This window comes from Mesocricetus auratus, unplaced genomic scaffold (assembly GCF_017639785.1).
Source record: "Mesocricetus auratus isolate SY011 unplaced genomic scaffold, BCM_Maur_2.0 Super-Scaffold_100009, whole genome shotgun sequence".
Lineage (NCBI taxonomy): Eukaryota > Metazoa > Chordata > Mammalia > Rodentia > Cricetidae > Mesocricetus > Mesocricetus auratus.
In genome coordinates, this window is record NW_024429193.1 from 56,363,118 (window position 1) to 56,388,786 (window position 25,669).

Consider the following 25,669-nt stretch of genomic DNA (forward strand, 5'->3'; position numbering starts at 1 on the left):
TATCTTGGGGTTATGCTAATCAAGCAAGTGAAAGATTCATATGATAAAAACTAACTTGGTACAACGAATTTTGTTGACTCCACAAGGAAGGCCTTACCACCTATGAGGAGTGGATGGGGGTGGGAAGGGAGTAGGGCAGGAGAAAGGGAGGGAGGGGAAACGGGTTGATATGTAAAATGAAAAGTTAAAAAAAAGAAAAAACTTAAGGTGAGATGGAAAGATCCTCCATGCTCATGATTGGCAAAGTTGATATTATAAAAACAGCCATCCTACTGAAAGCAATTCACAGATTTGATGCAATCGCCAACAAAATTCCAATACTGTTTTTCACAGAAATTGAAAGGACAATGTTCAGCTTCATACAGAAACAAAGATAGCCAAAACACAACCCTAAATAATTAGAAACTACAGGATTTCTGATTTCAAGTTGTATTACGAAGCTATAGTCTAGTCATAAAACCAGCATGATATTGGCACAAACAGACATGTTGAACCATTAAATCTATTTGAAGACCCAGACAAACCCATACACCTATGGACACTTGATTTTCTATAAGCCAGAAACATATACTGGAAAAAGAAAGCATCCTCAACAAATAGTGCAAGTCAACTGGATGTGCACATGTAGATGAACCCAAATAGATCCATACTTAATTGCCCTGTATAAAATCTAACTTCAACTCTCAATATAAAACCAGATAACCTGAACCTGATAGAAGAGAAAGTGAGGAATAGCTTTCAACTCATTGACACAGGAAAAGAATTTCTGAGCAGAACACCATTAGCACAGGTACTACAATCAATAATAAATGTGACCATGTGAAACAGAAGCTGTTTCATGGCAAAAGATACTATCATTCAGACAATGAGGCAGCCTATGGAATGGGGAAAGTTTTGGTTTGTTTTTTTTTTTTTAACCAGTTCCACATCCAATAGAGTGCTAATACCCAAAATACCTAAATTGAAAAACTAGACATCAAGGAAACAACCCAATTAGAAAATGGGGTACACAATTCTCAATAGAGGAAACATAAATGACTGAGAAACACTTAAAAGAAATGTTCAACATCATTAGCCATCAGGGAAATGCAAATCAAAACTACTGAGATTTATTTTACACCTGTTGCAGTGGCTAAGATCAAATAAGTGACAGTTCATGTTAGCAAGGATATGGGAGGAGGGAAACACCCCTTCCTCCATTGCTGGTGGGAATGCTATCTTTTACATCCGCAATGGAAATCAGTGTGGTGGTTCTTTAGGAAGAGGGGAGTCAATCTACTTTAAGATACAGCTATACTACTCTTGGGCCTATACCTCAAGGATGCTTCAACCTACCACAGACACACTTGCTAGACCATGTTCATTGCTGTTCTATTCATGACAGCAAGAAAATGGAATCAACCTAGATGCTTCCCAACAGAAGAATGGATAAAGAAAATGTAGTACATTTACACAGTGGAGTACTACTCAGCTGTTAAAAAAAAATGCGGGTAAATGGATGGAACTAGAAAAAAAACGTCCTGAGTGAGGAATCCCAGACCCAGAGACACAAATCTGGTATGTATTTGCTTATATGGAATATTAGCTGTTAAGCCAATGATAACTAAGCTACAATCTGCAGAATCTCAGAAGTTGGGTATTTAGTAAGGCACAAGAAAGTGCAGATAGAGCTTGTTAGGAAGGGAAATTGAGTAGATATAGATGGATGTTGGGGGGAGACTGGACCAGGAGGATCAAGTGGGGGAGATGGGCAAAGGCAGGAATAAAAGAAAGCACAGCTAAAATCAAGGGACATTTGAAGGGTAGTATGGAAACCTAATGTAATAGAGGCATCCTAAAATATACACCTATATGAAGGCACTCTAAATGAAATTGCCAATGGGGGAGACAGTTCCAACTGGCTATTTCTTGTCACCAGTTAAGCTTCCAGTGCTAGGATTGGGTTACATCTAATTGAGTTGATGGCTAAAGAAGTTTCATGAACAATCCAGACTGTTGCCAAGACTATAGGTTTCTCTGCACAAACTGACACCCAGTCACCATTGCTGAACACAACACCTACAACTCATTAAACAAAGAAAAGTCAAGCTGGTGTGTACATAGAACACATCCCTGTGTTCTAATATTTTGGTACAGGAAGGAACTCAGCACACGACCAAAAGAGAGATATAAATACCAAGCCATCCACAAACCCTTTGTTCAATAATGATGTCCTGCCTGCAAGATACGCTAGGGCAATATTGGCACAAAGCTTGTGTGTGTAACCAATCAATATCTGCTTTGACTTAAGGCCCACTCCATGAGATGGATCCCATAACCAATACTGTTTGACCAAGAACCAGAGACTAGATAGACCAGGGACCTAGGATAAAACCAAATACTACTATTCTAAAAGAAAGTAGCAATTAATAACTTCTATAACTCCTAATTACTCGTAGATAAGTACATTGTTTAGTCATCATCAGAGACGCTTCCTCCTGCAGTAGATGGCAACAAACACAGAGATCCACAGCTGGGCCTTATGCAGAGTAAGAGACCTTGGGACACTCAGCCCTAAATGGGATGTTTATCAAATCCCTCCCTTCATGGCTTAGAGAACCCAGTGCAAGAGGAAGTGGAAAGAATGTAAGAGTCAGGGAAGAAGAGAGACACCAAGGAAACAAGTCCCTCTAAATCAACATGATAAATGCATATATGAGCTCTCAGAGACTGAGGTAGGAGGCACAGGGCTTGCACAGCTGTACCAGGTCCTCTGTGTAAATGCTATGACTTCCAGGTTAGTGTTTTTACAGGATTCCTGGGTGTGTGGATGAGTGTGTCTCTTAATTTTTGTGCCTTCTCTTTGACTCTTTTCCTTCTGTTTGTCATGTCCAACTCCAATGTGATAGTTTTATTTTATTATTAACCCCTGCAGAAGCCTCTTTGTTTTCTAATGAGAGACAGAAAGGGAGTGGATCTGGATGGGGCCAGAGGTGGGGACAAGCTGGGAGGAGTAGAGGAAGGGGAAATCATAATGTGAAAAGAAAAGTCTACTTTCAATAAAAGGGAAAAAACCGAGGCCACCTCATAAGATGGTCTTGCCTATTTGGATGACAAGAGTGTAATGTTTTAATATGTAAAATTTCTCAGAGGGTCATGATTTGATTGCTTGGCCTATAGTGGTGGTGCTATTTTGGGGGATGTGGAAATTTTCCAAGGTGGGGCTTTGCTGGAAGAAGTCAGTCACTGGCGGCTGCTCTCAGACCCTTCCTGACAACTCGTGTTTGCCTCCTGGACCACTGTAACATAGACTGATCTGCTCTAGCATCACCTGCTATGAATGATGTACTGACAGTTCTAAAACAGAGATAAATCTGTCCTCTTTAAAAAAGGAAAACTGATTGTTAAACTAAGTATTTTACATATAGCATTCACTAGTTGTTCAAATAGAATTTTAAATTTCCTAGTTTTAATTCTTCTTTGGTAAGTATTAATAAATTGTACCCATGTAAATAAAGCCCTTGGGACCAATAGTACAGCCATAAAAGGAGTCTGTGAGCCCAAAATAATAAAGGTAAATTCTAAAAAAATATTTTCATTTTCAGCTGTAAGAGATCAGGGGGAATGCCTGATGTCTGAATACTGTGAGGTCAGGTTGGAGTGGTTGACCAGATGGCACTTACTACTTACAGGTCCTAACGATGAGTGGCCTTGCGAGATGTGAAGACTCCAAGTGCAGAGGAGGAGATTGTGGAAATCCTGTAGACCGTGGGGTTTTCTTTTCCTTGGGGAAAATCTTTGGGTCGATTGTCATAGTTACGGCTTGTTAAAACTAGTAAAATACTCATTAAGGACTATGAGTTTCACAGTTCAAATGATGTTTTAAAATCATAGTCTCCAGCAGCATGGAGGTACCCTTCTGTGTAAGGCAAATTCTTAGGTACATGAGTTGGATCCTTGTTCTTTAGCACAACTTCTTTTCTCCATAGTGTGTTTTTTTTTCCCCCAGTTTCCTGGCCTGTCTATGAGAGACCGTCACCACCAGTACCCAGACCTTATCAACAAGGTGATTTCATGCAGTCAGGGTAGGGATAGGTCTTGATTTTGGAACACTGGCTGTGAGCCATCTTTAGGAAATAAAAAATTTAATAGAACCATTTTCTCGTCTATGTATCTCTAACTGGTAAGTGGACACCGTGGCTGTCTTTTAGAGACACCCTTGAAAGAATAGATGGACAAATGAACTCACTTCCATTTCTGCTGACATGAAGCTTGTTTGACGCATCCCCCAGCTTTCACCCCATCTCCATGCGTCAGGCCTCAGCTGTCTTCATCCTCCTCCCTCATCAAGCCTAGCCCTTCACCTCTAGTCCTTGCCTGTCCTCTATAGGATAGTGCCATTTAGTTCCTTTTAGTCATGTTTCATATACTTCCCTTCGCTGTTATCAAGCCGTGAAATGATCTAACTAAACAAAAAGTCTTCTTCTTGGTTATATCATTAAGGTAACATTCTCTGGTTCCATTGTCCCCTCTCGCTCTGTTCCCTAAATAAATCCCAGATTCCTCTTTCCCATACCTTCAAACATCAGCTACATGTAGAAAAAGGGCTAGTGAAAATTTCTATTGCCAGCTCCTATGTTTTGGCTGAGACCTCATTACTAAGAGCTGCAATTCAGTTTCTTATGCTAAAGTGGACTTAAGTCATGTCTTTACATCTACCTTAGTAAGTTCCACTTTGGTTTTTGCCGTTTCATGCTTACATCACCCATCCATGGCCCCCATATCTGCTGTTGCCATCCGATGAATAGTTTTTGGCCTAGTGAAGAACTAATGGTCATTTTGTTCTTCATGTTTTCCTAATTCATTTCATTATTTCTGTACTATGCATGGTTATAAAAAGTGAGCTTTGAAGGATATTTGCTTCCACTGGTAATAATAGAATATCATGCTCTGTCATGATCTCAATATTGTGGGAGATGTGTGCTGATCCCTTGGCACCATCTTCTCCAACAGCCATGGCAAATAGCTCCACCTTTAGCTCTGCATGCAAACCAGCAGCCACCTGTAAGACATCAAATACTGGTTTTAAAACTAATTTGGACAGTATACCCAAATGCTCTAAACTTCAGTTTTCTCATCCATGAATGTTGCATTAATAAATATTAGCATTATGTGTGAGGGCTGAGTGAAGTCCTGAGTAAATGTGTATCACTGCCAGGAGCATGCCCATGTCAAGACTCCAAAGCCTCAGACCCATTGGGATGGCTAAACCTTTTGCTGACCCTTGGTCAGTGTGTGAATGTTGACAGTAAGTGTAGAAGGCATCTACAGCAGCTTCCTCTTCTAGAATGTTTACTGTGGAGATCTCAAAACCAAGATCAGCTAAACCTACCTCCTTATTCACCCACATATATAAAAAAAAAAACCCAAACCTGCCTCTTCCATTCAGATGTATAGCTAAATATGCTGTTTCCAGGCTGCTGGCGCTACATCTCCACCACCATACGGCCCACCTGATCCCTGCTTTTCTGTATGTGTGTCTGTGTGTCTATCTTTCCTTTATTGTCTTGTCACCCCAGTGGTCACATTTCCACAGTCCCTCTGTGGGCAAGAAACGTATGTCAGAATTATATAGAATAGTGTAGAATTCCAGGAAATAAATGGGACTGAAGACAAGCTTCTGAAGGGTATTGGAGTTTGTATCTGGAACATGCACAAAGTGCACACAGTACAAGTTTGGTGTCAGCCTGTTGTACTGTCAAGAGCTGATGTGGGCCTAGTACAAGGAAATGAGGTCATTGAGGGTGTGCCCTTGACCTCTCCTCTTTTTCTCTGCTTCCTAGAAGTCATGAAGAAAGCAGCTTTGCTCTCCCATGTGTCTCTGCCCTGATATTCCACAGACCCCCAAACACAGGGCCATATGATCACAAAGTGACACCTCTGAAGCTGTGAGCCAGGACAACCTTGTTTCTTTTTACACTGACTGACCCAAAGGCACAAACCAGGTGATGTCAGGGGTCAGGGAAGGACTAAATGACAGGGTGTTGGAAGTGAAGGGAAGCTACTGCAATACCCCCAACCTTTTTCCTCCCGATTTATTCTTCTATCTTCACTGGCCCCTCTTCTTCTTGCTCCCTAAACAGATGCCAAATTTCTCTTTCTCAGAGTCTCAAACATTAGCTATGTATAGAGAACCCTTTAAATTTTTCTATCTCTGACTCTGACTGGGATCTCATTACTAAGATTCACAATTCAATTTCTGACCCCAGAACCTTAAGTCGTGTCCTTACATTCATCCTATTTCTTGAGTGTTGGTCGTTAGTTTCTGTCTTCTGGCTGATAAAGGTAAACTTCATCCAAGAAAAATATGAATGTAGTATAAGAAACCTGATGACTCTCCTGCCACTTGGTCTCTAGGATTCTAATATAGGATGTGTGGGATGACAGGGCCAGTAGAGGGAGACAGAACGAGTGTAGATGCCAAGCTGCGTGGGTCTAAAAGCAAGGAAGGGGTTTGTACCAACAAAGAAGAAACCCAATATATAGTCAAGAGTTGCAGCAAGGCATTGGACTGCTTGCCTTGTTCTTGGAAGGCACACTAGCCAGGAGAGGGAGAGGCGTTTATGTTTCTAAGCAGCCTCTCCAGGAGGTGGGTTAAAAAGCAGACTTGGGAACAGTTATCTGGAAAAAAATAAATCATACACCGCCACATGGAAAGCAATTAGATACAAATGGAAATTTAAAATATAGTTTTATAAATAATAGAATTGAAAAATGTTTCCATTTTTTCCATGGGTGTGTGTGTGCTCATGCTGGAGGAGATCCAGAGACCATTTCTGAGAGTCCCAGGCATGGTCCTCCAAGCCCAACAATCAGAAGGACTAGGTCATGATGAAATTCCACAGGAGAGCTGGAGTAGTGCCACAGTGCAGTTTACCCAGGCTTGGAGCGCATTCATTTAGTGCTGGCAGCTAACCAAGCTGAACAGTGGTTAGACTTATATAGACACAAGACTATAGATTATATATTTTTTTTTTTTGGTCAGAGCCAAAACCTACTGTCAAAAGGGGAAAGAAATACCCTTATAGTACAATGAGCTTCAAAGAATATACTCTGAGTTTTTACTGGTTCAAAAGGTTGATCCAGCAGACACTTAGCTGTTAGAATGATCTGTCCTTTACAATGAGATTTACTCATAAAACAAATGAGATTTACTAACTTCTCACAATAGCTTTGATATTTTTCTTTTTTCTGTTGTGAAGAATCTGACCTCTTTTTAATATATGTTTATTTGGGGGATATGAGAACACAGGCTTGTATGTGGACTCACATGTTTGCCAGAGAGGTGTATGTAGAGGTTAGAGGACAACTTTCAGGAGTTGGTTCAGCACACGGAGTCTGGAGATCAAACTTGGGTTGTGGGGCTTGGTGGCAAGCACCTTAACCTGCTGAGCCATTGCACTGGCCCTAGGATTCTGAAATCTTGACATCACACACGGTGAGTAATTTCAGAGAAATAAATAGGCATGGAGTGGTGGATGTAATGTCAAGGTTGGCACATCTTCGTCTGAAGCTTCAGCCTGTGTCCTACTGTTTTGCTATAGATTGTGAGATATACAAACTAGGCCTGGGCTAAGAACATATGGTCTACATGCTTCCTTTACAGATGAGGGAAATAAGACCCAAGAGCAGCGATAACCAACCTTGCCTGGTGCGAGGCAGTTATCACAAGAAGCTGATGGGCTCTGTGTGCACTGTTGATCCCGCTGTGTAAACAACAAGTGTGGCTGCTTTAGTGTCTTCCCTTTGCTTGCCCTGGGGATTACATGCCCTTGCTGCCTGTTCTCCTGAGCCTACACACACACTCTGTGCCTAGCGATTCATAGGCCCTCTAGAGTTCCTTCTTCATTCTGGTCAGACTTGCCTAAGTTCCTGCTACATGCCTGACCCTGTTAGGTGTCGGGATGTCATTTTTAACATCCTTTCCGTGTTCTGGCTCTACGGTGGGCACAACAGGAGTCAGCATTTGCGGAGAGATACAAGGGCTGGTGAAGCAACCGTATGGTGTGCTTACAAGTGTGGTTCAATGATAACCTGAGATAAATGTGTATTTATCTTATATTTCTAAATTTTACCATTAATGTAAATAGGAATAAAAATTAATATTCACTTTTTAACCACACCATTTTTGAGAATGTAGCAAAGTCAGATGGATTTGGATTTGATTTTTTTATTTTCATTTCTCTTACGGTGTTTATCTTTAATTGAAACATGGAAGTGCCCATATTTACAGGGTGTGGTGTGATGTTTGATAGTGTGCACACAGTTAGTGATGCTCATCCTGGGTAATTAGCATATCCATCACCTCAAGCATTCATCTTTCTTGTTGAGAACACTGAAGAGAGACGCACATTTCATGTAACCAAATGTGACAGTACCTTGGCATAGCCCCAGATTTCTTGTTTTACAGTTTGACATTTTAAAGTTTGTGTTTTGAGAGCTTTGGAGAAATAAAACAGCTGATGACTCTAATAAAATAATGTGATTCCCTATTATTTTGTTAGATGATATTCTCTGGGAAGCATGAGAGAACAAGCCAGATTATATAAAGTACAAAGACCAGAATGGTTATTTTCATGGAGGATGGGCCACTTTTCAGAAGAATTCAAATTTTTGTTTTGTTTTGTTTTTTGTTTTTTCGAGACAGGGTTTCCCTGTGTAGCTTTGGAGCCTGTCCTGGAACTAGCTCTTATAGTTCAGGCTGGTCTCGAACTCACAAAGATCCACCTGCCTCTGCCTCCCGAGTTCTAGGATTAAAGGCATGTGCCGCCACCACCTCTAGGTCAGTTTCTTTGTTTTAATATACATGGTGTGTGTGTGTGTGTGTGTGTGTGTGTGTGTGTGTACATACATACATATATACATACATACACACACATATATATTTTCTGCATGTATGTCTGTGTACTGCATCCATACAGAGTCTATGGAGATCAGGGAAGACTGTTGGATCCCCTGGAACTAGAACTACAGGTAGTTGTGAGCTGCTAGGTTAAGTACTAGGAACAGCATGTACTCCTAACCACCCAGCCAACTCTCCACTGGCAAAGAATTCAATTTCTAAAAGGTCATTCACACATGACTGTACATAATTGTGCTCCTGGGCTGACTGAGGGGAGCGTCTCACATGTTTCCAGCTGAAGTTAAACTCTTTATTCAGCATTCTTGTCATGGCTCCTATGTGGAATAATGACATAGAGCCAGAGAGTGGACCAATCTAGGGAATCTCTTCCTTATGAAACTAGAAAAAGTCGACCTACTCATGGTCTAAACTGGGAATCAGAATGATATAAAAGGCAACTGCAGGTCTGGAGAGATGGCTCAGCCATTGAAGGCTAGGCTCACAACCAAAAAGGCAACTGCATTGGAAACACATATATTCACATGTGTGCATGCAACACACACACACACACACACACACACACACACACACACACACACACACACACACACACCCTCGATAACATATAGACTTACAGGCCCAGGTTTATATGTCACTTTCAGTCCAGTGCTGGGTGGGGGCTGCTTCACTCTAAACCTACCAGGAAGAAAAATGGAAGAAGATATATGAAAATAAGAAGTGAAGAAACCTGGGTGCTATAAAATCAGGAAGGTGTTAAACTAGAAGCCAAGGAGTCCATACCCTCTACAAACAACTAAAGATCTTAATATTCCATTGAGAGAAGAATGGGACCCACCCATTTGACAATAGTTTTCATTTGCATGAAGTGGACTCCAACCTGCACTCCCACCCTTTATTACAAGTTGCCGATGAGCCCAGGCAGAGCACTGCTGGTGTTTGGCTGATGTGAGCCTTGCTGCATAGCTGTCAGTATTGATGTGAATGCTGGCAGCCAGGTCATGCAGCCGCAGAATTATAGCACTTTGGGGAAATAGCAAAGCATGGAGCCAGGATGCCTCTGATTTGATGTGGGTTTGCATGTTTAGGGAGAGGACGGACCAAAGGAGATAAAAAGAAATGAAAACTCCATGTCGTAAGTATGGACAAACACTGCACTGCTGTGTACCCTGTGGTGCCACTCACAATAGCCAAGATAGGAAAATAACAGATGTGTGGGTAAAAATAAGCACTGACAAGCATTGATGGTTATAAACAACGGGATAGTAATCAAACCTAGGTCAAGAGACCATGCCTTTTACTATGGCATGGATAATCTTAGAAGATAGCACTCTAAGTGAAATAAGTGGGACAGAGACAGTATCATCACACTTGCATGTAGACTCTAGAAATTAATTAAGATACACGGAAATGTAGAGCAAGTATGGCTACCAGGGCCTGAATCAAGGTTGAATGAGGAAGCATAGGTCAAAATCTACAAAATAAGTACTAGAGTGTTAGCTCAGTGGTTAAGGGCACATACTGCTCAGTCTCCCAGAGGTCTTGAGTTCCAGCTCCAGCATCTCCACTGTCTTACAACTTCCTGTAACTCCAATCCAAGGACTGACTATAAGGGCCTTTTCTGCCCTCCATGGATACCTTCACTCGTGTACATACACACAGGCATGTACGCACATAATTAAAAATATAACATATACAAATCAATAGATGTATATAACTGACAAGTCTAGAGACCTAATGTACATGAGGATTGGGTGCAGGAGAAATGTACTATATACAGGATTCCCACTGAGTAGATTATGGCTGCTCTTGACACACACAAAAAAACACGTGCATCACTGCAATAAGCTTTTGAAATATCTATGTATCCTATGATATCATGTCAAAGTTCTTAAATGTGCTACAATACTTTCTGAGAGAGCTTTTCCTATCAGGTATAAACAAATGTTGATTGAGATCATCACAGTTGGTGAGTATTTAAATATAGTGTGATGGCTAATAGCGACTGTCAACTTGGCATACCTGGGAAGAGGTAACTTCAGTTGAAGAATCGTGTCTAACAAATTGGCCTGTAGACAAATCTATGGGGGGCATTTTCTTGATCATGATTGATGTAGGAAGGCCCAGATCACAGTGGGTGTTACCACCCCTGGGCAGATGGTTCTGAGTTGTACAAGAAAGCAAGCCAGTAAGCAGTGTTCTCTCATGGTGTCTGCTTTATTTCCTACCTCCAAGTTCCTTACCTAAGTTCCTGCCCTTCCTGATGTAATACTGTAAGCTGAAATAAACTCTTTCTTCTTTAAGTTTCTTTGGTCATGGTGTTTATGGTAGCAATACAGAGAAAATAAGGACATATTGTTTCAAGTTCTGAGTATTAATTATTGAAGTGCTTATACAAATTATTTGGTTTTTGCCAGGTCAGATCTAGAGTGGAGTGAGTGGCTTCTACTGAAGCATGAATAACAAGTTACAGAAGGCAGAAAAGCAGCTATCACTCAGTGGAGCCCAGTCAATACTGATTTGTTGAAGAATAAATGAAAAAATAAAGCTATGGACCATGTTATTATTCAGGATTCAAGATGTCACTACAGTTTGGCAAACGGTCATTAATATAGGAGAGACAATCTTTAAGGAACATGTAGGCACTTGGTGCCTTTGCCTCACCTGCAGAAGTCCACACCCACATTCTTGAGCTTCACAATAGTCGCATAGGTGTGTCCTTCTTTAAGCACTCCAAACTTCACTGATGGTGGAAGAAGGTGGAACCCAAAAGGGGATGCATTCGTGTTATAAATGGCAGCCGATGCAATGGAGGATGTATTCACTTTTCCCCCAACACTATCTTCTACCTTTGTAGAGCAGAAAAACATATAAGTAAGCAGGGGAATTTTTGATTAGGAGAAAACATTGCTGATGCCAGAGAAGAATGACTGCTTGGACAGGGGAAGATTTAAAAGATTTATGATTTATGGTCTCATTCCATCCTTACAACATCCTTATGTTCAGTTGAAGCTTCCAGCTCACCCCTGCACGGTCTGGAAACCCCATTCCTGTCACTTTCCCTCTTTCTAAACCCTACTCACTCAGAGAGTCTCTAAACAAAGGAAAGGCATAAACAAAACAAAACAAAAAACAACCAGTCCCATATTCTTGGTGGCTACTGAAGCTTCCTCCCCTGAAGTTGTCAACCACTCAAGTCCCCAATTAAACACTCAGCTTTTGACTATACATGGGCACAAACCCAGTTGGTGGCAGACAAGTCATTATCTCCTTGCCACTCATAAAATCTCCCTGCTTTAGTTGGTGGGGGGTGGCTTCTTTGGCCTCAATCTCTGGGACCCAAAAACCTGCCTAAAATTGCTCTCAATAAACCTGTTGCTATACTTTTTAAATTCAGCTTGATCTAGCTTACTGTATTGGCAGAGAAACTTATGGGTGGGGGTAAGAAAACCTAGTACTTATAAAAATATTTTTGGTTTTGCCTTAAAGAAAAGAAAGCACATGTTCAGAGTTGAGAGGTCATTTGCTCAGATGCCCAAGAAGCAACTTCTCTCCCTGAAGTTTGCCTGATTCTTAGGTCCAGTTCTTTCCTCTGGGGCAGAGGTGATCAAGGGTTGGTTAACTTCCTGCAGAATCTTCAGGAAGACTCAAGGTTACAGCTCCCATTCCTGGAGTTTCAGATTCTTTGTGTCTGAACTGGGGAGGGATTTGCATTTAAAATGTTCTCTGGTGTTGCTAAGGCAGCTGATCAGGAAGCCACCCCGGAGACTCTACCCTCTGCCTGTCATTGATGTCACCAGGGGATTACACTGCAGACTGCCCCGTCACATCTGAGACTTGCAGAGTCAGAATCTGCACATCTAACAAACTCCTGTGTCAGCCATATGCACATTCAAGCTTCCAAGAGGGATTATCAGTTCCACGTGCACCACACTCTAATGTGACAGCCAGTGTTCATCATGGAAGTAATGAAAGGATAATTGCTTCTTGACTTGTGAGAATAAGGAAGCATTCCCATCAGAGCTGGTGGGAACACTTTATCTAAAAGGTGCTGGGGAAGCGAGATGAGAGAAACCTGTAGCGGTTGAAGGAGAGGGTGGGCAGGGTAGGATGGAAGAGCAAATTTTAGCAAATATATTGTTAGGGTCCATTTTCAATATGAGGAGCTTTTAGAGTTCATCAGAGTCACAGAGAACAAGAGGTGCTGGGCTTTGTTCCCTCCATAGCTGGTGGCCCGTGTCTGCAGGTCTCAGAACCTTGAGAGCTGGAAAGTCACAGGTCTGTGATGGAACTGAGCCCAAGATCAGAAAAGGAAGCGGTCTCAAGTCTCAAATTACTCATTAGGTAAGGCTTTGTATCCTAAGCCAATGAGGTGAGGAATTTGGGAAGAGGGCATGTCCTGACCCATAGGGCAAGAGAACAAGAATTTCTCATGGTAGAGTCAAGTAGGGCAGCGTGACCACAAGGTAGGACAACAGCCTTAACAGCCACTGTCTTATCAAATCACGCCAGCCATTTTTGCCTTTTCTCTATGCTGGCATCCCATATATTAAAATTTTGTTTTCATTAAGCTCTTGAATTTATTTCCAACAACATGAGGCCATACTTTGTGCCAGCTCAAGTTCTTTGAACTTTATCCTAAGCATTGTTAAGTGAAAGCTTTTGGGGTTTAGGGGCACAGTCCTTTAGGGTAAGAGATTATTAGAAGTGTTATTAACACCATAGACAGACAAGAAAGGGCTCAAAGAAGACTTCAGGCCACATTGATAGAGTACCTAGTTTGTAAAACAGAACTCCTGAGATTACAGCTGTCCTTATCCAACCTTATTGGTCAGCCACAACCCAAAGAGAAATGTCTGCATCCACAACCTATCTCCCAAAATAATCTGTCTTCCCTGAAGCAGACAAGTCCAGCAGAGACCACAGATCCACACATAGCCCCCAAGTCCCTCCCTTTCCCCTGTAAGGGAACCCAGCTAGTTTTTTCCCCACTGCAGATTCCCTTCATTAACTGAGGAGGGAGGCTTCCCCTCAGTGTTCTGTTTTAACACACACAGTCCCATCTCTTGAAGTCTCTTTTTGCCTTTTGTCTCTTTATGCTACCTCAGATAGCTAACACATGAGACAGAGTTGGGGGTCCCTTCTTACAGGTTTCAGAGGAAGTGACTGGAGAAGGAGATTGGAAAACTATTGACCCAGGGCTTCCAGATCCTAGGAGTGACCAGACAGTGCTGAGCCAAAGAAAGCCAGGTGACTGATACATAGCCCTGGTGGCTGTCCTTAACTGAGAGCCCAGGGGGCAGGGTGGGCAAGCTTCTAGGCAAACAAGTGACTTTAGTTCTACAAATACAAACAAGTGCAATTTCAGGAATTATCACCATTTTACCAGAATGGAGGGATTTAAAAAATGGCATAACCCTGGTTAACACTGGGATGGGAGGCCAGTGATCCCTTTACCAAGAGAGCACCTGAATGATTCTCCCCAAAGTGACCTTCCTAGGAACCTCCCAGTCCGGCTGATGAAACCCAGAAGCTGGTGTGTGTCAGTGGCAGCAAAGCACCATGCTCCTGTGCAGACATGAACCTCAGTGGTTTCAATTGCAGGAATGCCCTGGGAGACTTGCCTAAGCATCTTTGTTACCTTGGCAAGAGGTTGACACTTGGGCTTGGAACTCATCAGATAGTAAGGTAACCTCACTTTCTCTTTTCTTGCTTGCCCAGTAACATCCTGCAGCAATGACTGAGTTGGAATTTTGATCGGCATAAAAAAGTCTGGTTCTGTTAGAGAAAAAGTATAAATTAGGGCACATCAAAGATATGTGTAGCATTGCCAGAACATAGATGAGCACAGTCCAGCCTGGAAACTGTAAAGATTAATTTTTATTTTTTCAAAAAATATTTATTATTTATGTGCATGTGTATGTGTGCCTATTTGCATGCACAAGTGTGTATATATGTGCATGTTCTTGTGAGTGTATGTGATTGTGTGTGTGTGAGTGAGTGTGAGTATGTGTGAGTGTGTGTGTGTGTGTGTGTGTGTGTGTGTGTGTGTGTGTGCGTGTGTGTAGGTGCATGTGCTCCAGAGGTCAGAAAATGGCATTGGATCTCCTGGATCTGGAGTTACAGGTGGTGTGAGATGCCTGCCTGATGTGAGTGCTGGGAACTGAAATCTACTCCTCTACATGAACAAGCGTCTCCATCTCCATCTGTGTCACCAAGCCTCTGAGAGCCTATTTAAAGAAATAAAAGCTTTCATCAATTCCCATTTTCCATTTGTACATTTTGCTAGGCAGTTCTATATACATTACCTATCTTTGTTCCTTACAACTTCTCTATGAGATGGCAGGCAGATGCTTTTAGCATCATTAAAAAAATAGAATTCTGAGTTTTCAAGTAACTTCCCTATGATGAACTCATCTTATATTTTGGTATTCAGGATCCTTTCCATTAAATTATCAAGGGTAATCAGTGAAATATCAACTCTGAAAGATTTTCTAGTTCTAAGGGGGAGGAGGGTGTACCACCTTAAGAAATATAGATTCTATTTTGATTCCTATAGCTCCAAAACCCGGCATAGTAATTATAAATGGATTAAACCAGAGGTTTAAATCTTTATTGTCTCTCTCAATCATTGGAAGGAGGGTGAAGAAATGAATAATCCCCCAAAACTACAGTTGAACTAAAAATTGTACTGAAGTCATACTACTTAAAGATCTTCTGTTGGGGAGGGGATGCTGGAGAGATGGCTCAGTGGTTAAGAGCACTTGACGATTTTTCAGAGGACCCAGCTTTACATCTCAGAATCCACACCAGGAAGCTCACAACCAACCACCTGTCATTCCAACTCCAAGGGATCCGACACCCTCTTTAGCCTCTGCAAACTCCTGCACGTAAATAGCAGATAACCATAACACACGCGTGCGCGCACACACACACACACACACACACACTGGGGGTGGGAGTCAAATAACAAATCGAGGAAAAAAAGGCACGCTGAGCATGCATGCTCTACAGGCGAACACCACACTGAAAATTAATTCTACACAGAGCATCTCATCTTGCCCTTGAAAAACCATCTAAGTGAGGGCAGTGAGCTCACTGTAAGCAAGCAATGCCATAGGAAGCTGAGGAGGGGTTGACAGGACTGGGGGTGTGTAGGGTGCTGAGGGCTGTGAAGGGAGCTGGGGGAGCCTAAGGAGGCTGAGGAGGCTGAAGGGAGCCCTTCAGCTGCTATTCTCAGCGTGCTACCTTTACGCCCTTTCACTTGTAGTTTTGTCCCAAATACATGTAGGTCTACGGCATTCGGTCTGTGCCATCAGGGTGGCACATGTCCCAAGTACAGACTGTTCCTGGATAATTATACCCAGGCTGATGGGGATAACACCATTTTGCCTGTTGATCTGAGAGAGTTGGAACTTGGGCCTCTGGTGTCAGGATGCCTGCCTGCCACATGGAAGTAACCTGTCCTCTGTAGGTGAGAGCGGAGTCAAATGAAGACAAGAAGCCGATGGGAGAGGGCGAAGACAAACAGCCTGCACACGTGCATTCAAGGAAAGCCTAGGAGCCAGAGGCAGCCAGGGACTGACCCCAAGTCCTGCTCTCTTCTTTTCTTTTGAGTCGAAGTAAATCCACAACCGTTCCCATTTTATTGAATCTTTATTTTCTTATTTAGAAATTGAAAAGCCCCAGTGAACATAACAGAAATATACTCCCCAATCCCCCCTGCCTCTTTACAGATGAGGAAAATAAAAATAGAAATTCAGAAAATAAATTAACTTGTCTAAGAAGCTGTTAATGAGTGTTGGGGCTGGAATGTGAACCCCAATAAGTCAGATTTCACAGAGCCCCACGCCTGTCTAGCACCACTATTTCAGGGTAGCTCCTGGAAAAGCAGATTCCTAGGCCACAGGACAGACAGGTCCTGTTGTCAATCAGAGCAACCAGAATCTCAAGAGATGGAGCTTAGCAGTTAGCATTCTGATGTCTGCGGGCCACCGTTCTCCATGTAGGCATTCATTGTAACAGCTTGATCCAATGTGTACTAACTATCTGCCCATACTATTACCCCAATAGAAAGTTCTAGCTAGCAAGTCTGGCCAAACTGGTGAACTCCCAGTTCAGCAAGAGATCCTGTCTCAAATGTTAAGGTGGAAAGCAATTGAAGAAGAAGCCCATGTACCCGCACAACAACACACACACAGAGAAATGTGTACACACACACAACATATACACACATAAGAGAAAGATGGTAAGAAGCTAATTGACTGGGGGAGACCTCCTGAAAATCTTGGCCACAGACATAAAAAAAATCCAAGAAAGACTACAAGACAGGTGACATATATGCTGATCCCTCGACATGGGAACAGCTCTGAAACTAGATGAGATATAATAAATCTTGTTGGCTACTAAGTTTTTATGATATTAATACATATCATCCTTTCATGTGGCATGGATAGTGGTTTGCTTGTACAGCCCCGATGGACTTAATAAAGTTGACAGATGACTTTTACCTGCTCAAATGCAGAACAACAACAACAACAAAATGTCTTTATCTGACTTGTGCACACTACACATTCCATACTTTAATGCAGATATATGTTATTTTTAAAAGTTTGTGTGTTTTCAGAAAGAAAAAAAGGACCAAACTCCAATGAAAAAAGTAGCCCATGTGATCCAGTCTCCCAAAAATGCCTCTGTTGCAGTTTCCTCAAATTCTATATCCAGAACAACTTCAAAGCTGCTAGCTGAGATGGCCCAGCCTCACAGACTACTCCAGTCAGGACTTCAGGTAAGTTCTGAAGTGTCCCATTAACAATGGACTAAACAAAAAGAGTAATATAGTCAGCTCTTAGGACTTGTCCATTATCTCAGTTTTCTCAGGGTCCCTTAAAGATGCTATTGCTCCAAGACAACAGGAAGCAATCTAGAGAACACGATGCTCACATTCCCAAGAGGTGGGGCTGGTGGTTTTTGGTTATTCAATGGGTTATGAATACTTGTTATTGTTTAGGTAGGCTGGTTACAAGTTATTATTTGTCATGGTCAGGAAAAAGTTCAACAAAGGAGATTAGATTCAAGGATCTCTTTCTGAAAGAAAAGAGGGGATACAGAAATGACAGCATATAAAAGGGTAGATCATTGAATGTACTTTAAAATTAAAAGTAACTATTAATCTCAACTATTTTAAATTGGTATGGATTTTTGTATATGATACAAATTTAAGGTTATTTTTATTAGGAAATACTTGACATATGTTTCTACTCTTGTTTAAGATTTTGTACCTATGAATCTCATTTAATAATGTAATATAAATTTCTAGTTCTTTAAAGTCATTATTATGAAGTATTTAGGATAATTAAGAAATACAGATTAGTAGTTAGTCATCTAACAATCAAATTTATGGCCATGACAGGTATATTTTCAAGGTTGTACTTTAGATAGACTAATGGTCTTGAAACACTTCAGAGAGACAGAATATGGCATTTAAGATTTCCAAATAAGCTAAAGCTTTTCATGACAGCACCAATTTACTTCAAAAAAGGATGATGGGCATTGAGGAACCTCTATATGGAGTTTGCATTTATTATGGCACAGTTAGACACAGGGCAAGAAACTACCCTTGCCTCACAACTGCTAATAGTATGCTGTCGAAATTGGACAAATAGGACACAAAAGAAGATGACTGCTGAACTTTGCCAAGACAAGTTAGAACAGACCTTCAGAATTCCTGCTTCACAGAAAAGTCTATCAGATATCCTAGGCCTGTAGGCCAAAGATGGATGCCCCAGTGGTGCAGGGGAACCTTGGGTTACTGTCAAGGCAGCCAGATGTCTCTGTTGTTTCTATAGTTTTGGAAGTTGCTTGTTCTTCACTTCCTGTTTATTCAGGTAATAGTATATCCTTCTTGGATATCTGATGAGGATTGAAGATTAGATGGTATACAGTGGTGTCAAATTCAGAAAAAATCTTACATAAGAGATATAAAATCATAAAAGCTTAAGTTGTTTATCTTAGGAGATGTTTTTAAGTCTAAAAAGGTAATTTTAGGATGGTGATACAAGTTATGAGAGAAAATGGTTTAGGTATAAAACCGTGAACTCATTAAGATAGGATAGATAATATAGTATTTTCTCCCAATTTGCCGAATACATATGGACTAAACATTGTGAATGTAATTCTTACTTGATAATTGTTCTTCTTGCATATAGTTTTACTATGTTAGAGCTAAAACCTTTCCTTTTTATTTAGACAAAAGGGGGGAAACTTTGTGGGATATTTGTACACTGTGTGAAGATATTTTTGCTGTGAATGGTATAATAAAAACAGAACGGCCAATAGCCAGGCAGAAGAGATAGGTGGGACTTCCAGGCAAAGAGAGGAAGAGGATAATGCAGGAGATGCCATGGAGATGAGGAACAAGTTGGGCACACAGAATGAGAGAGGTAAGAGCCATGTGGTAGAACGTAGATTAGTAAAAATATATGGGTTAATTTAAGTTATAAGAGCTAGTGGGACAATCCTAAGCTAAGGCCAAGCTTTAATAATTGTTAATAACTTTCTGTGCCATTATTTGGGAGCTGGGAGCCCCAGAAAAGTCTGCTTACATTTTTAGGTTCTTTCTCTTTGGCTATATAATCTTGCTATGTTGTCCAGGCTAGCCTAAATTTACAATCATACTGCCTCAGTTTCTCAAGTAGGTGTAATTGCTCCTTTTTAAAATTTTGTGTGAATGAGTGTTTTGCCTGCATGTATGTCTATGTACTATGTGTACCTGTTCCCCACGGTAGCCAGAAGAAGGTGTTGGATACCCAGGAACTGGAGTAACAGATGGTTGGAATCCCTGTTTTGTTGCTTGGAATAGAATCTACATACTCTAGAAGAGCAGCCAGTGTCACTCCCCCAACAACCCAGAGTAGTCTCTTAAAAAATATGAATTTGGTGGTGCCAGAGCAGGACAGGCAGGGGAGCACTTGCCACACATGAATCATCCATGTTTGGGTATGGCAGCATGTGTCTGAAATCTCATTGCTGGAGACACGAGACAGGAGAATCCTGCACTCTGAAGACATACGGCATTTACTTTGAGTCTATGAGATCAAGTAAATGATGGTCATACCTTCAACAGGAGGTCTGGTGACATTTTCAATTTTGTTTTGACTAGAAGATTCCTTGATAGATTTTATTAAGTTCTCAATTTGGTTTTGGCTAGAAAACTTCTTGGTAGATTTTTTAATTTTTTCAATATTTTTTTGGCTAGCAGACTCCTTGGTAGATTTGGTTACAATTTCCGTTCCATTTTGACTATCAGAATCCTGAGTAGATTGCTCTAAATTTTCAGCTTGGTTTTGGTTAGAAGGCTTCCTGGTAGATTTGGTTACATTTTCAGTATCGCTTTGGCTAGCAGACTCCTTGATAGTCTCAGCAACCTCCTGCTTTGGAAGGAGAGGTATATTTGCAGCTTCTTGTTTTACATCCACAGGCAGTGTAGAATCTAAAAATACCCAAAGAAACAAGATAAGTCATGTTATGGCCAACAATACAGAGACAATTAACATTTATATAAACAACACTGAACAGTGACTTTCTCAATGAACAAAGTGTTTCCCTATTCTCCTGGAAAACACTACATATGAGACCATCATTGAGAGATTCCTCATAATATGATCAGTGTTTGCCACTACCAGGCAAGGCAGTTACTGCAGAGCAAATACTCCCTAGGAACTGGATGGATCTTGTGGGCATTATGGCCAGATAGAGCTGTCACCAGCCTTAGGCCAAGCAATCTGCCTCTGCATTTATCTATTAAACAAAAATGATTTCAGATCTATTCATTGCTGTGAAAATGTAGCTCTTCATTAAAATACATATCTCTAAGAAACAGGTGCAATATGAAAGAAATTTAAGAAAACATATTTATGATTCAGCCTGTGCATGTGTAAAGGCTGGATGAGCAGTTAGCTGTAGCTGCCCAGTGACTGTCCTCAAAGATGCTGTCCTTTCAAGGAGTACACTGGGGTTACTCTTGTTTCTTCAAGGTGTGGCAAGATTAACTGACAACACAAGGCCCATCAACTCAGATCACCTGATCTTGCCTCACCACAATCACACTTGATTTTTCTATCCCTGATCTCTGCTTTGCAAGCTCTATTTGAAAGTATATGCTTTTTTCTGGCCATGCATATTCTGGGTACATAGGTATGGTATTAAGCAGTGAAAACTTTTTCTGTCTGGGTCTTTGCATTATTCATTTTACTAAGAAGAAGTGCTGGATTCCATTGCACTGTCAACTCAGCATTCATTTGCTGAGAATACAGACATTCACTTTTATTTATGTTCCCATCACTATACCTAAGAAAGGAACAATTCCACGCTGTCCGCTGACATACAGTCCCTTAATAAAACTCTTGTTTTTCCCCTTTGATCTCTTACATGTTATTTTTATGTCATGCATGGGACAATTGTCCCATCTTTTTTATTTCATGATACTGACTCAATGTTTGTACAGTGCTGGGACTGAAACCAAAGTCACATGCATGTTAGCCAAGGGCTCTACAACTGACAGCACATCTAATCTGACACTGATGTGTTTGAAGACACCAAGCCATCTGTATTGTATAACATCTGCAAACTTGTACACATTTGTCAGTTGCATCCTCTTGGTTAGATTCAGATAAAGGCTTTTTGACATGAATTCTGTATAGTTACTATGCACATTGTACTCCGGAGAAAGGCACTCAGTGGCAGACAGTCTTCCCTTTGATGGACACTTGACTACTTAACTAAGGTGTTGAACACTGTCTCCATTGTATATTATTTTCATTTTTCTTTCTGTGAGTTATTTTGAGACAACGTGAATGCCCTGTTCTCAAAAAAACCTTCATTAATCCTTTGGCTAGTCACATCTTCTAAATGCTGTTAGGCACAAGAAATGAATCTGACATTCAATTCTATCTTGCTCTCCTTATACAATTCAGACATATCTGTAGTATGCAGGTAATAGCATGTCCTGTCACCAGCTGTCATAAGGCAATAGATGGTAAGAACTAGCCACATCCTAAGGGGCTGTATTGGGTATGACTCAGTCCAGGTCAGGTGATAGGAACAGGAATCATATAAATGCCTTACCCAAATCAAGATCTGGAACAGCTGTTTTGGCTGTGGCTTCATTTTTCTTTGTAAAAGGAGGCAGTTCTTTGGAAAGCTTCTCCAGATAATTATACTTAAAGGAAAACCCACAAGACATACTTCAGACACACACTAATTTTATGTAACTGTCACAAATTTGTTAGTTAAATCAACAGGCAATGCTGACAAGGCCCTAAAGATGAAGTTGAAAACTAAAATTTTGTGAGAGACTAATTGAATCCTCATCATAGTTAACTAGTCATGGCTTTTGGAGTTTCCTCTGGTTAATAACAGTATCCTGCAGTTTTGAGGACTGCGGGGCATTGTGGACACATGGAAGTGTGTTTGCTTTGCTTTGAGGCATCAGTGAGAGGCAATGAGGGTCCATGAGGGGCAGTGAGAGGCTGTGAGGGGCAGTGAGGGGCTGTGAGGGGCTGTGAGGGACAGTGAGGGGCTGTGAGGGGCTGTGAGGGACAGTGAGGGACAGTGAGGGGCAGTGAGGGGCAGTGAGGAACAGTGAGGGACAGTGAGGGGCAGTGAGTAACAGTGAGGGACAGTGAGGGACAGTGAGGGACAGTGAGGGGCAGTGAGGGGCTGTGAGGGGCAGTGAGGGACAGTGAGGGGCAGTGAGGGGCAGTGAGTAACAGTGAGGGACAGTGAGGGACAGTGAGGGGCAGTGAGGGGCAGTGAGGGGCTGTGAGGGGCAGTGAGGGACAGTGAGAGGCAGTGAGGGGCAGTGAGGGACAGTGAGGGGCAGTGAGGAACAGTGAGGGACAGTGAGGGACAGTGAGGGGCAGTGAGGGGCAGTTAGGAGCAGTGAGGGGCCATGAGGGACAGTGAGGGACAGTGAGGGGCAGTGAGAGACAGTGAGGGGCAGTGAGGGACAGTGAGGGGCCGTGAGGGGCAGTGAGGGGCAGTGAGGGGCAGTGAGGGGCTGTGAGGGACAGTGAGGGGCAGTTAGGAGCAGTGAGGGACAGTGAGGGGCAGTTAGGAGCAGTGAGGGGCAGTGAGGGACAGTGAGGGACAGTGAGGGACAGTGAGGGGCAGTTAGGAGCAGTGAGGGGTCATGAGGGGCCGTGAGGGGCAGTGAGGGGCAGTTAGGAGCAGTGAGGGACAGTGAGGGGGCAGTGAGGGACAGTGAGGGGCCGTGAGGGGCAGTGAGGGGCAGTGAGGGGCAGTGAGGGGCTATGAGGGACAGTGAGGGGCAGTTAGGAGCAGTGAGGGACAGTGAGGGGGCAGTGAGGGACAGTGAGGGGCAGTTAGGAGCAGTGAGGGGCCGTGAGGGGCAGTGAGGGGCAGTGAGGGGCCATGAGGGTAGTGAGTGTCAAGCTAGCGTGTGGCTTAAGGTCTTAAGAGTGGGCTCATGTGGAAGAGATTCTGTTCAGTGTCTGTGGGCTTCTAAGAGCTCACGGTAACTTAATGGTATTTTAACAGTTGATGGCTTAGGGAGCTCTAATGACATAAAACTATAATTAGAGTTTTTAGCAGTTGGTTAATCAGCAACAGCGAGGACTTGGCACATAGAAGAGCTTAGCAGGGAAGAGATAGGATGACAAATGGTCCCATGCAAGGAGGGAAGGGAGCGAATGTGACATATGTATGAAGAGTTTCCCTATTATGTGCTGTGTGAACACATATTTGAAAGCATGAGAATCATTCAGTCAGATTTTTGCAATAGGTAAATAAATGGTATCAGAAAAGAGAATTCACAGATTAATATGCGGTACATAATTTTATAAAGATTAAATTATTATGAATTATATTCAATTACCTGTGACTTAAATAGTGGGCTCAATTCAGACTTAAAATAAGGTGTTACTTCTTTGGTCCTAATTTGCAACAGGTATTTCTGTGTTTTCTCAATAGTTTCCCTGGTTCATATTTCCATGATGATATGCAAAAGTAGACACACAAAACACATAGAAAAATTATTTCCTTGTGCTTCCTGAATCCCACTGCAATCACTGACAGTAAAATTGAGAAGGGAAAACTCACTGAACTTTTTTTTTCTTCTTTGAGATAGGATCTCATTATTTAGTCTAGGCAGGCCTAGAATTAACTTCTTACACACACTTGGCCTTGAAAACACAGAGACCCACCTGCCTCTGCCTTCCTAGTACTGACTGGGATTAGGGGTTGCTCCACCCAGATTCTTCTATTTGGGGGTGGTGTGTTCACTTTTTACCTCTATGGCCACATTTTTACTTTGTAAATCAGATTTATTTATTTATTTTGGTTTTTTTCGGGGCAGGGTTTCTCTGTGGTTTTAGAGGCTGTCCTGGAACTAGCTCTTGTAGACCAGGCTGGTCTCGAACTCACAGAGATCCGCCTGCCTCTGCCTCCCAAGTGCTGAGATTAAAGGTGTGCGCCACCACGCCCGGCTATAAATCACATTCTTGTATGAGACAGAGACTAATGATGCCAGTTGATCTCAAATGTCTAAAGCCAAAGTGCTCTTCTAGTGGCTGACTTTTGTTTTTGTTTTTACTTTTGAGGTTGTGAAGTTCTCTGGGGTATAAATGACTACCACATGCTTCCATTATTACAGTAGCAGGAGCAGCTACACAATACAAAGAAGAAAACCCAAGAGATTGTTAGCAAGTAAAGTGGCAAGGTAACACTGCTGTGAGTTGGCTGTTCCAAATCAGAATGCTTTTACTGGGATTTGATACTCCAGGGATGCCAAGGAGCTCTAAACTAGAATATCAGGTAAGCCTTGTTATCTCCATTTTATAGCAAAAACCTCAATGTGTGGAGAGACTAGATACTTATTCTACACCATAATTAATTCAGGGTGGAGCAGAACGACAAGCTAGGTTTTACAACTTTAAGCTCATGATCTTGACAACTATACCTTCTAAGCAATGGTCAGTCATCCAGGCTGATTATCTTCATATTTTATAGATAAGAACCCCTGAAGTGAAACAGCCAGTAGCATAATGGAATCCACAGGAGTAGGCAGAGATTTTTTTTTGGGGGGTGGGGTCTGGATCGCAATCAGCTCTGTTCTGCCAGCTGCCTCCCAAATAGCCACTCAGAGAATTATTACTAATTATAAAGGCTTGGCCCACAGGTCAGGTTTATTAGTAACTAGCTCTTACAACTTAATTTTTTTCTAATTTTGTGAATACAAATGGACTGGCTATTGTTAACTGTAATTCTTACTTAATAATTGCTTTTGTTGTATATAATTTTACTATGTTAAAGTTAAATTTTTCCTCTTAAATTAGACAAAATGGGGAAATGCTGTGGAACAATCTTTGTATAAAGTAGGTATGTATTGTTCTCAATGTTAATAAAAAGCTGATTGGCTGATAGCTAGGCAGGATTTTGGGGGCAGAGAGAATGCTGGGAAGAAGAAGAGTTCCCAGCCTCAGGGAAGCACATAGATGAATAGAAATGGGTTAATTTAAGTTGTAAGAGCTGGTTAGTAATAATCCTGAGCTATTGGCCAAGCATTTGTAATTAGTGATAATTCTCTGAGTGGTTATTCAGGAAGTAGATGACAGAACAGAGCTGACTGGAACAGAGCAGATCACAGTCCCAATGGAAAACTCCCATCTATACACAAGAAATCATACTTTAGCTGTCCCTAGACATGCTGATTCTGAGACCAGCGACATATACAGACTGCATATCCAGAAG

General features: G+C 41.8%; 1 protein-coding gene across 1 annotated transcript in view; it reads right to left on the reverse strand.

Moving 5' to 3' along the window:
• Nucleotides 1-25,669, reverse strand: part of Spag17 (sperm associated antigen 17) — a 236,679-nt gene that overhangs the window by 6,459 nt on the left and 204,551 nt on the right. The window contains exons 41-48 of the mRNA XM_005076661.4: nt 23,796-23,895; nt 22,025-22,118; nt 20,016-20,390; nt 14,541-14,677; nt 11,564-11,748; nt 9,517-9,577; nt 4,897-5,041; nt 3,670-3,814 (exon numbers count right to left, since the gene is read on the reverse strand). Coding sequence (XP_005076718.1) covers nt 3,675-3,814; nt 4,897-5,041; nt 9,517-9,577; nt 11,564-11,748; nt 14,541-14,677; nt 20,016-20,390; nt 22,025-22,118; nt 23,796-23,895 — 1,237 coding nt within the window. The 3' untranslated portion in view covers nt 3,670-3,674. The remainder of the gene's footprint in view (nt 1-3,669; nt 3,815-4,896; nt 5,042-9,516; nt 9,578-11,563; nt 11,749-14,540; nt 14,678-20,015; nt 20,391-22,024; nt 22,119-23,795; nt 23,896-25,669) is intronic.